General features: G+C 34.4%; 1 protein-coding gene across 6 annotated transcripts in view; it reads left to right on the top strand.

The window, feature by feature from the left end:
- Positions 1-12,317, top strand: part of LOC116767187 (partitioning defective 3 homolog) — a 41,046-nt gene that overhangs the window by 15,347 nt on the left and 13,382 nt on the right. For 5 of the 6 annotated variants that reach the window (XR_009753568.1, XM_061527177.1, XM_061527178.1 and 2 more), the window contains 16 exons: positions 3,302-3,502; positions 4,789-4,941; positions 5,406-5,560; positions 6,578-6,697; positions 7,227-7,318; positions 7,718-7,899; positions 8,177-8,347; positions 8,628-8,873; positions 8,951-9,126; positions 9,317-9,468; positions 9,762-10,284; positions 10,592-10,740; positions 11,097-11,222; positions 11,438-11,561; positions 11,793-11,906; positions 12,070-12,157. Coding sequence is in view for 5 of the 6 variants with exons in the window: in XM_061527177.1 (XP_061383161.1) it covers positions 3,302-3,502; positions 4,789-4,941; positions 5,406-5,560; positions 6,578-6,697; positions 7,227-7,318; positions 7,718-7,899; positions 8,177-8,347; positions 8,628-8,873; positions 8,951-9,126; positions 9,317-9,468; positions 9,762-10,284; positions 10,592-10,740; positions 11,097-11,222; positions 11,438-11,561; positions 11,793-11,906; positions 12,070-12,157 (2,772 nt within the window). In the remaining variant the exon portion in view is untranslated. Of the gene's footprint in view, positions 1-2,088; positions 2,461-3,301; positions 3,503-4,788; positions 4,942-5,405; positions 5,561-6,577; positions 6,698-7,226; positions 7,319-7,717; positions 7,900-8,176; positions 8,348-8,627; positions 8,874-8,950; positions 9,127-9,316; positions 9,469-9,761; positions 10,285-10,591; positions 10,741-11,096; positions 11,223-11,437; positions 11,562-11,792; positions 11,907-12,069; positions 12,158-12,317 lie in introns of those variants that run through there. The other variant, XM_061527179.1, reaches the window with a different exon arrangement.

Below are 12,317 nucleotides of genomic sequence, written 5' to 3'. Positions count from 1 at the left end.
CTTAACACCTCGCATTTTTAATCGGTATCATAATTATGTGGGATAATTATAATCTTGATAGCTTATTTGATGTTTTATTTGCTTGTGATTCTACATGAGAATATATTCAAACAGGTTTTGAGTTATGACTCATATTAAAGTAGGTTGAGTATTATTTCTTTTTACTTGTCCGTCTGTCATACGTTTTGAGCGCGATTAGGGACGAACTTAATATTCATATACTGAGGTCGTCGACCTCGTGACAGTATATTGTATAACATTACCAAACATATTTGTTATGTATACCAGTTTTTACAAATTTCTAATATTAACCCTAACACATACATTTAAGGTTTTCTTTCGCTAATCATAAAACTTGATCAACTATTGTTGATAACATTGAAATTAATTTTATATAGTCTGTGTATGAAACAGGCTTATGGATGAAACTATGTGTACTTTGTTGCTAATACTCGTACTAAGGGTAGATCTATCTAAGTATATATAAATTAATATAACGTAAAGTATGCATAACAAAATGTCTTTTTTATTAGGTTTTAACAGAACGTACCTGTGAAGCATTAAAGCGTGACTATTTTGCGTTTTTTATGTAAATAGCGTTATAAACTAATCTACTCACTGCGAATAGTTCATTGTTAGGTCTCTAAATAAATGTATATGCTATGTAGGTTAGGCACTAGCTGCACTCAATTACTGAATCCCAGTTAAAAGTACTTACGATATTTCCATAAACTCCATTTATCTAAATAAACTAGCCGTTATAAAGTGTTCAAACAAAAAAAACTAACATTTATTTGTGAGATATATTTCTGATATTTTCTTTGTCTATATGAATATAATTCATTATCAGTATTGATAAAAAAATATATAATTTCATTAAATAACGTTAATCTGATTCTTTCTCGGTTTTATTTAAAGTAATTGTGTGTTTTGCGATCTTTGGCTGCCTTCGGTAATCAGTAGTGTTTACGCCGCGGCACGACGCGACTGTCTGTGTGACACGCTCTATTAACTTCAGTGCCAGTCTAAATAATATAATTTAAAGAGAAAAAGACCAATGTATATAATATTATTAAAAATGTCTCGAGCTTTATTTCATCAATCGCTATATCGAAGATATGTATCAGTTGAGAATTTTGAAAGCGGGAAAGGTTTTTATATCACCTTATAAAAAAAAAAAACACTCAACTTCGCTTATTACTTATTATAATTCAGTTGTTTAAAACATGTTGGTGAAACCCAAAAAGAATTTCTCGATGTTGCAAAAATATACAGAAGACGTTGCAATTTGTGTTAAGTGTGAGTTACTGGTATTAGCATAGGTATTTCGTGAATTACCTTCAAGTATTAATATTTCATATACTTAGTCTTCTATAGGACTATACCTAAACCTCACAAGCGTACGATACACATATACATTTTTAAATAACGTACTTCATGTTTGTCATCAAAAGTTCGTTTTGTTGTATCCTAAATTAAATTTAATAGTTTTTAATTCGTTACATTAAATTTAGATCTCATTGACGCACGAAACTAATCACTTACCATTCGGCGCGTGTATTGAAGCCTTAAACGAATGCATTTCCGCCGTTTCCAAGAATGGCCTTCGACAAATTGGTAGCCGAGATAATCAATGTCTTATCAAACAAACGGCTTACGTGACAAGAAATTCTTAAACACTAACAATAGATGAACGAAGAACTTTATATTATTTATAATTCAAAATCAACAAATAATAATTAATACTAATTTCATAATAATAAAGTAACACAGTAGTCCTCATGAGATTAAATCTTTGAAAGCATACATTGTGTGACGCGTGGAATCTTTAATACCGCTAGCGTTTTCATTTCTTAGCGTGCATCTTCACGTTTTTCTCTTAATACAATTTCATTCGGGATTAGAACATTATAAGTGGGGCATTTATCATCTCTTTTTCGATTTATTTTGATATAGATTGTTTGTTATAACAGCCGGTATTTTATATAAAGATATTTTCTCTTAACATAATCGGATTCCTACTGAATCACGCGAACCTTAATGAGATGTAGCATCTGGTGCATGCTAGAGGCCGTGTTTGGTCGACGGCGCGCGAAGGTCAAGGCTTCATCCGCACCGTTGACCTGGTAGAGCCACTCAAAATGTTCAACCGTCAGTGCTTTCATAACTATAATTAAGATACAACGCATTCTTTTATTAATTAAAATGCGTTTACAAATAGAAATCTTATGCAACCAAAAAACGTAAATCACAAACTGAAATTCGTTTCACAACTTTTCTAACAAAGTCAAGTGAAATCGATATAAGTGGTGAGGGATTGTGAGTTTTATTTGCGTGTGAAAATGTTAACGTTGTCAACTAGAGATGGATGAGTGTGAGGTGGCACCGGTACCTCCGCCTCGTTTGAAGAAACGAGCCCGTTTAGTCGTCAAGGAACGCGAAAAGAGAACAGTTACATGGGTACGGTACTGATGATCTTACTGTTGAATTATACACGATCCATTTACGCAACATTTGTTATGTTAATAATATAAAAACTATTTGCACTTTTGAAAACGGATATTGTATTGCGCAATTCGTTCGATTTGAATTCCGAATAGTGCATTCTATCTAGGCTTTTAAAATATGAATAAGATTGTCAAATATTTATCAGCCAGCGTAAATAAGATACCTTTAGGCTGCGTTCATCGGAATGATACCGGTCAAAAAACAGTATTCCAAAAATAAAAAAAGGATCAATGCTCGCATACTCGTTTTTGCGTTGAAGGTAATGTTCGAGCATTCATTGTGAGTATTTGATTGTGGATCGCTCGGCTGACATACACATAAAGACTTGTACCATCAGACAGAACACTTAGGTACACATTATACATAGCATTGGAGCACAGCATTCACAAGAATGAATAGATTGAAAGGCGCAAATACTGCGTGGGAACATTCATGTTGTTGTATACTACCTTCATTAATTCCTTTAAGTAGCAAAATAAAAATTGAACAAACCACCTTAAAATGTCACCGCTCACACGTTTATACAGTTTCAGTAAAGCTTTGCAATTTTGGGTGAAATTCTAAGATTTTTGCCTTTTAAAAAATCTATTAATATATTTTATGAAGTATTCAAGATTGTTTTTTACTTAAATATAAAGATAACAAACGTATTTTATTAACGGTTTCGTTAAAATTCGCTAGATAAAATGGAACTCGTCATAAAAAATTGTCTGGTGTATGACGTTTATTAAGTATAGCAATTATTTATTTAAAATCGATAGTAACATACAGGTAACTGTTAATTAATTTCCAGGGACCAGAGACATGGGTTGGAGTAAGAGCGCTTCGCGCCAGCTCTGGAGGGATCCTAGACCCAGATGATAAGGTCCGCGATGTAGCTGATGATCGCGAAACCCTCACAGCCGAGTGCACCAACCAAAGTCATCCCCGCGCAGCCCAAGCAGATGGCGCCAGTGGCTCGTCTGCCGGTACCGCCTCACCTGACATGTTTAGGGTAAGTGATTTTATAGATGACATTGGCAGAGTATATTGTGCACATTTAAAGAATAAATTACACATGATTTTTAAATTGCACTTATTTTCCCTTAATTAGTTTTTTTATATATTTATAAAATTTATATAAAATATTAAGTCTAGTTGTAATTTGGCTGTATGTGTGTGGATGTTTGTGTTTTAAAAGTTTTATTACGCGGGAAGTAGAATATACCAAGTATCAAATTTTTACAACTTGTCGTGACCTGTTATAAGAATATTTTACAAGTTTAAACAAAAAGTGTTATAATTTCGTTAACCGTAATGTTTTCACGTAAAAAACGATTTATAAGGAGTTACATCAGTATGGGTCAAAGTTTTTCCTCCTGTTTGTGCTTGAAATCTTCGAAATGGGTGAGATACGGTTACATTTTAAAGTAAATAATACTAAAATATATTCAGTTATAGAGATCTATTCATATGAATACATATAAAACAAGAGCTGTTTCAAACTATTTTTTACCTCAACAATGTTATCATTTTTAACGCCTGCATGCTTGCTGTATTTATTACGGTCGTGTAACAAAAACTCATTGTGGGTGTTTACCAGATAACAAACTAATAATATGTTAACAAGATTATAATATTAACAGTATTTCTGACAGGTACTGAATACTTATACTTTATTAACGCTAACGCAATTTTTATAATTTCTTCATATACTTTTTTCTTGTTTACTTAGTAACTAGGACTGACAAAAATCTATGCATTAGTGTCTCAATATCTCGAAATAGACACTCCTTCTTCAAAAGCCTGGGAGGTATATGTGAATTAAAGACACATTCACTTATCCTATTGTATATATTTTTGTATTAATCATGAATTATGAGTAAAATAAAGTCATAGGCAAATATGGAACGTCACGTAGATTGAACAAACTCCTACTAAAGGCCTCAACTGCAAGCTAAGTTGCTTGTGGTAACTACTGACCGCAGCTAACATTACATCCACTTCAGCTGTAATTGTATTGTTACGGTATCCATAATCTATACTATAATCTGAGATCGCTTAACGGAACATAAATGATTGTCGAGATAACACTTGAGATGTGGAAATGGGCAGAAGCGGACACGTTATTGTGCAGCTTAAAACAGGATGCCTAGTACGTGCTAATGTCAACCCTAATCCACTTTTAGGCGATATAAGTTTATAATATATCATCCTTCTCTGAAATATGAGTACCAAATGGTTGTATGAGTATTTTATGGGACTAAGCTGCATTGATTATATGTGAATATTAACGTTCAGGGCGGAGGCGGTGTTGGTGGCAGTATGAGGGTTCCAAATACAGACTCGTGCGTAGAGGTCGGCGCCGCAGACCTCGACAGTGCCAACGGTCTTCAGGTCCGACGAGGCAGCGAACCAACCCTGCATCAAGATACCTTACCTCCTCAAACACAGGTACTTAAACTTTAACTCGTTTGTATATATGACCCAAGTGGTGTGGAAAGAAATATCGCCCCAAAAGAAGCCATTTAATATAGAAACAAAGGCTGATATGAAAGGTCAATATTTGTCCGATAAAATTATATATTATAATTGATCTTAATTTTTACTTAATGAATTTCGATGTATTTAGAATAGAATAGAATGCGGTAACATGGACTTCACGTTAAAAACAAATTTGTCCGTTTCGGGAAGCCCGACGGAACTGATAACTATTTAATAAAGAAATTGTGTGACTTATAAAAAGTTTATATTATAACTTAAATATTATACACATTAAATTTAATATTACTCGAAATACTTGTCGCATGTTACGTTACGCGTTACGCTACGAAACGATTTACAATCCCACAAGAAGTTATGATTTCAAAACCTTTGATATCAGTTCACATCACAGTTCGTCATCAAATTAATTCCAGGTATCAGATCAAACCAAGAGATGGTCGGCGGCGGTTGTGTGTCGGGAAGACACCAGTCGAGGTCAAAGTAAGATACCTCCAGAGGTCAGCCCAGACAAACACGGACACTTCCAGAGACAGACGAATCGCTTGTCAATGCAGTTCTCTGGACCAGGGTGAGTGACCCCCATTACATGATATATACATATTTCATTTATGTCGTCTGTAACATAAATTATTGTTGCTGGTTCGCCTTAAAACTTACTTCTGTTCTAACCAGTCTGTCTCTGACAGTGGTACAGTATATTGATATATAAATATTATATGCTAAAAATACATACCAGCTAGTTGGGAGTCCATGTTCGAAATTCCACTGATTAATTTTTTTTTTTAATTATTTAAAACAAAATTACTGTCATTGTACCACAAGTTTGAATTGTGAAATTACATACTTGTGAAACTTTCAGATATTCTCATATGCCTACTTTAATATTATTATATGCGAAGATTTATGAATGGGAAACTGTAGACTCTATCTATCTTGTATGACGTAAACTATAAGTAAGGACTAAGGCTAAGGACTGTTGACAATATCAGACTTAATATTTATTTAGTAATATTCATGACTTTTGAAACAACGAAATTATATAGAACTATGGTTTTACTGTTTTCGATCGACGTTTCGTTTATTTCATAGCAACGGTTACAACTGTGTCTCGTATAATGAAAATCAATTAATAAGTCTTAAAACCACATGATCCACAGAACTTCATTGCTTACCAAACCATAATATAAACTATTAATATTTCTTGATGATATTTTCAATTTTATTCTCAATTTAACACATGGTCGTGTTGATGCAATTCATCGTATGGCTTTTTCTGTCAGTCAACCCAGTTATCTTGGAAACGAATTTTCAGCTGTTGGTTTTTGATACAAACCTCATCGAAGCCTTTTTTTGGTCGAACACAAATAACATGTTCCCCATATACGAGTATACATCATATAAGACATTTAACACGTTTTATATAATTAATCACCTAGGCTTGACCATCGCAATGATTAAAGATTAAGGCTTAGATTTATAACTTTACGGATTCGTCATTAAATTAATCAAAATAACTTAGTTAATAGGATGCCAATATAATGTTTGTGAATTAATGTCTGATTCAAGTTATAATTAATTATTCCAGAAGTGGGGTGTGGTTGGATGCAGCAGAACGGGTCCAGATATACGGCAGTAAGAGTCTACCTCGAGATGCGAGAAAGGAACCCTTAGGCCAAGACACGCCAGTTAACGATCAAAGCCACAGGTATCATAAAACATTTATTGGACACTTCATTGCAAACTTTCTCTCAATATTATTTATATTCATTTTAATAGAAATAAAACAATATTTGCTATTTGGCAGAAAAAAATGCAAAATATATTTCATGGATTAATCAGAACAAACATACAGATGAATTAAAATTTTGAAAAATCCTATTTTTTATAGCAACATCTATCTTTACGTAAAGGAAAAAATAGACATTATTTTAGATACGGATCAAACTATAATATATAAAAATAACTATATAAGTAGGTCTTCGTACTTAGAATGTTTTAAGTCTTATTATGGATTTCATTAAAATATATATATATATATATATATATATATATATATATCAATAGCTTGTTTTTTTTTTAATATTAATGAAACGGAAACAGGACAAAAATTGTATAAAAAATACTTCTATGATTTGAATTGATAACTTGTTAGAACAATTAAATTATCTAGCCTCACTCATCAAAACATATAATTTTACAATATTATTATGATATTATATTTGTTATGTACACAGAGTAGAAGACATGCTGAGATGGGTCTCCGGTGTGAACAATGTGGCCAGCGTACATCCTGTACAAGAAAGGACATTGGATTTATTACCTGAAGGTATCTCAAGGCTTTTATCATATGACTTCATCAATATGAAATTTGGATTGAGACACAATTACACTATATAAAAAATGCGTAAATACTTCATAGATTTATCAAAGTTATAAAAAAAAAGTTTTCTTATTATTTGATACAGCATAATTCCACTTTTACACATATAACTGTATAATAATAAATGTCTGAATATTTATCATTAACCAAAAGATAAATAAAAAATATATGTATTTAACATAGTGTTCCAATATAAATTCAGTTCCAGTTAACTACCACAAGTGTGTAATCGATTTTAGAATCACTAATGACTTAATTAATTATGCAAACTGGTTAAAGACTTCTTAGAATAGTAGATAATAATTTTAAACCGTAATTAATTTTAAATCGTCCGGTTATTCAAAGGTAACAGTGAACGAGCGATTACTGGTATGGAAGTTCCAGTGAGCCCGAGCAAACCGGCCGCCACTCACACCGTGTCCGTGACTCTGGTCAAGGGCGAGAAAGGCCTGGGATTCACTATCACCACCAGAGACAACCCCACCGGTGGACACTGCCCCATATATATAAAGAACATATTACCTAAGGTGCGGCCTTTGGAATTATATTTTTTTATACATTGTCAATAAAAAAAAAAATGAAATTTCACTTAATAGTCCTGTTTGAGAGTTCAATGTCTTATTAAACATAAGTAAAATTTTATTATGGTTATAAAACATAATAAGATTGGGCTTATTCCATACTATAATACAGTAATCCAGTGTAATAGGACTTTGACTATTATAATTGGATCCCCATAATAATACAATCTGTACCCTTATCATGTGTCAAACTAGTTTGGTCTACTAACATGTATGTGTGTAGGGAGCGGCTGTATCAGACGGTCGTCTTCGTGCTGGTGATCGTCTGGTGTCTGTGTGCGGTGTGCCGGCGGCCGGGCGGACTCAGCAGCAACTGGTCACACTCCTCAGGAACACTCCCACAGACGCCGCGGTTGAGATCGTTGTCGAACGTGCGCTGACACAACGGACTCAGGTATTATAAATTATATTGTATATACAATAAATATTAACCATATACTTAGTCAACAGTAATAAAGAAGTCCTTGGGATGATGAGAAATGGCATTGAATAAATATCCATACCGTCTCGTGCAAAAACTAAGATCAATTTGAGAAACTTGTTTCATGTATTCGTTAAAAACTATTATTTCAATATTAATAAATATCCACTGATTAATAGTGGACATTGAATTACATAATATTATTAAATATAAATCTATCTATCTATATTATTAATAGAACATATAATTTCAGAGGGTAGAACCGCAACAGAGTCCTACAAAGTACACTGAAAAGCCGATCGGCGCTACACCCATACAAAAGCCTATAGAAGCTAACAAGTCAGACGGCGGTCGAGTGTCAAGTATAGTGAATGCGATCAATAATAACAACGGGTCCACCAGGGGTCGGATACCGAAAAGCTCCTCCAAAGATGACCTTCTGAAGGAGCATCCTGTAGACACAGCTCTACAGGATGTTCTCAACAGTTCTTCAAATTCTGTACGTATATAAAAAGTAATTCTTTCCTCTATATTTAACCTAAAATTAATAGTCTTATGTGTTTTTTATTTCTTCAGCTTTTAGGTCTCCGCAATCGTCTGATTCTAAGGTTGGATGTACCAGTTCACGACTCTGAGAAGGCTGGTTTAGGTATCAGCGTGAAGGGTAAGGTCACTGTGGGTCCTGACCCCCATGACCTTGGTATTTTCATTAAATCTGTTCTAAACGGCGGTGCTGCGTCCAGGGACGGAAGGTAAAGTTAATTATTTGGGTACCCCAAAATGAGTTTACTTTAAATTGTGTTTAAATATTCATAATCAAATAATATTTTATGCCGATATCAATCAAAAAAGTACTGCCTAAATACATAATAATTTTACTATAATAAAATAAATAAGTATATCTGAGGTATTTGATTTGATAGTATATTATTGTTGGTTCAGGTTGCATACCAACGACCAGTTGTTGAGTGTGAACGGTGTGTCGCTGGTGGGTCAGTCTAATGCGGAGGCCATGGAGACCTTAAGACGAGCGCTGTTACACGCACGGCCACATGTCAGAGGAAGCATCTCACTCACCATCGCCAGGAGAACCGGTACCACTTTCATTATAACTTTCCTGAATACTAATTCTCAATTTTGTTTGCCAAACATTTATCTTCTACTTTCTATGACCTTTTCCCATTGTTTGTTATGCCCTATTGTTTTTCCTTCTTGGATTTAAATTTTGGTGTGGATATTATGGAATCCATGGCTTTGGGGCATATAATGTAATTTGAAGAGCATTATATACAATTTTAAACTATTCATTTTTATTAAAAGACACTTATAAGGAGAGAGAAGGGTAAGGTGTGTATATTAAAATAGTCTATTCTTTTATATTTTCCAGATAGTATGGACAGTCTTGCTAGATGGAAGGACGACACGCCTCCCAACGGCAACGATTCCACCAACTCCAACGACAACAGCAACTCACAGAACTACAACACGGTCATATACAACACAGCACACGACAAAGAGAACAAACCGATCGACGATCAGAACAAATCCGATTCAAAGGAGAGTCTGACCAGAGACGTGCGCGGCAGCAAGAAACACGCTTCAATAGTCACCATAAACAATAACAGCTGGACGTCCAACCAATCGGATGACAGCAAGGGCTATCTAGAGAGAGACAAAGATACCATACCCCATGATAGTAAGAGGGACAGCTTCGAGTGGAGTCGCCTCGACGGATGGAACCCGGTCATCGATAGGTTAACCGGTTTGAGGAACGAGAGTTACTATATGGCGACTCAGGAACCCACCATCAATGGACATCACTATAGAAGCAATATGGGACATGTGCACATGACGCGATCACCGCCCGCACACCATAATGTCATTATAGAGGAGGACTATGGCACTAACAGGTATTGGGACTGTTAAAATGAAGATCTTATGAGCATATAACCATAGACGAACCTACATAAAAATATAATTCCTTGTCTTATTCAAGACGCTGAAATAACGAAGCGATAGTTATTAATATATTTTACGTTCCAAGTTACTAGTAAATTTTTTGTTGTCAGCCAATAATTAATTCTCAAAATACCTATATCACCAAAAATATACATCCTTTTGTATCAAAATGTTCGACGAACAGCTTTTATTCCATGTTGGACCATAGTTTTGACATATCAGACATTATATTAATGATGACATTTATGGTATAAACAGAGGCAGTGCTGGTGAATCTGGCAGTGAGAGTGGAGCGTTCAGTAGAGACGCGGTCGGGAGACGGTCTATGTCGGAGAAAAGACACGCGGCCATGGACGCTAAGACTACAGGGACCTATAGGAAGATCAAGGAAAATAAAGCCATACATGGTAAGACATATACATTATACGTATAATGATATTATCTCTTTAAGATATAGTATGGAATAAGGAGAAAAAATCTTAACTGTACAAAAATTCCTCTTAATGTGACTAGCACGCAACATAAATTTAATCGTCCCCCCTTGTAATACCAACCCAGTCAAACTAAAAGCATTTATTTAACATCTTATCATCAAAATTATAAGAAAACATCAAAAAAGTATTCAGATTACAAATATACCAAATAGTAAAAAAAAAAAAATAGTAAAATTAGTTAATATTTAATAACATATTATGAACTATTCAACGATCATTATGAAGCCGCTTCAAGTATACTTCAAACATTAACTATACATAACTTCCAGCACTTCAAGTCGGTCCATCCCTCGGCATGCGGAAGTCGTCCAGCTTAGAATCTCTCCAGACAGCGATCCAGGAGACTCAAAGGAACCCCAGCAGAAATGAACCGATATACTCACGGGCACATCCTCGTAAGCTCTTATATAATAGAAACTAACTTTAAAATTTATTGCATTTATTTTGTATGAATTTTAAAAATTACATAAATAATATTAGGTCGATGGGTCATAGGCGAATGGGTTAGAAGCGAATGGATAACTTTGTTATTTTGTTTTATTTCATCAAGATTTTATTTGTATATTTTTTATTTGTATTTAATATTATTATTTTTTTTATTTTAAATCAGCTCTAAAGCATTGGTTGACGGACGACAACACAGCACCAGAGACCATGTTCCGCGGTTCACCTCAACAGTCCTCGCTGTCTCTGAAGAAACCCTCGCTACTGAAATCACTATCCACGATGTTCAGGTTTGTTATATATTATTGATGAATATGAATGAATGAATAAAAAGTTAACGAATTTGACTCTTAATGTATGTGTAATATAAACAGTATATAACAATATATGTATATAATGTTATATATCCTTTATATATAAGAAGGATTTTATTATTTAGTACGCTGTTGGCCTCAAACCTTAAACATGAATTGAATGAGTTGATAATATAATATATTTACTCTATATATAAAATTAAACAGAATGGGAAAACCTCCAAAAAAAGAAGTGGATACATACGTGCGGTCTCAAGCGGGACGAACCTCGGAGAAGTCACTCTCGACTAACAGTGACCGACAAGCGAGAGACGAAGACAGGTTAGAATACTATGTATTACATTATTTGTACTTATTATATTGATTGATTATGAGTCCCATATACGGTACTTATTTAATAGGTTCGACATAAAAATGTAGGAAAATCTCTCTTATAAATATGTATATAAGGTTCATTTTAATATCAAGTTATTCAATTCATCAGGGACGATCGTTCGCGTCACAGTCGTCAGAGCAGCGGCGAGAGACGATCCGCCGGCAGGACGGCGCCCTCACACGCGCACGAACCACCGGTATATACTAACGTACCTATATTAATAATAATATTATAAAGGGACGACCACTTCTTAGCATTATAATATATGCACCGTGCGGGTGCCGGGTACACCCCGTAGCAGGGAGTGGAGCTTCAACAGTGCCTGGGACTTGCGACCCTGGTGTAGGTTTTAGGGG

Source organism: Danaus plexippus (assembly GCF_018135715.1).
Source record: "Danaus plexippus chromosome 9 unlocalized genomic scaffold, MEX_DaPlex mxdp_24, whole genome shotgun sequence".
Taxonomy (NCBI): domain Eukaryota; kingdom Metazoa; phylum Arthropoda; class Insecta; order Lepidoptera; family Nymphalidae; genus Danaus; species Danaus plexippus.
Note: the sequence above shows the minus strand (reverse complement) of the source record. Positions and strands in the feature narration are given on the sequence as shown.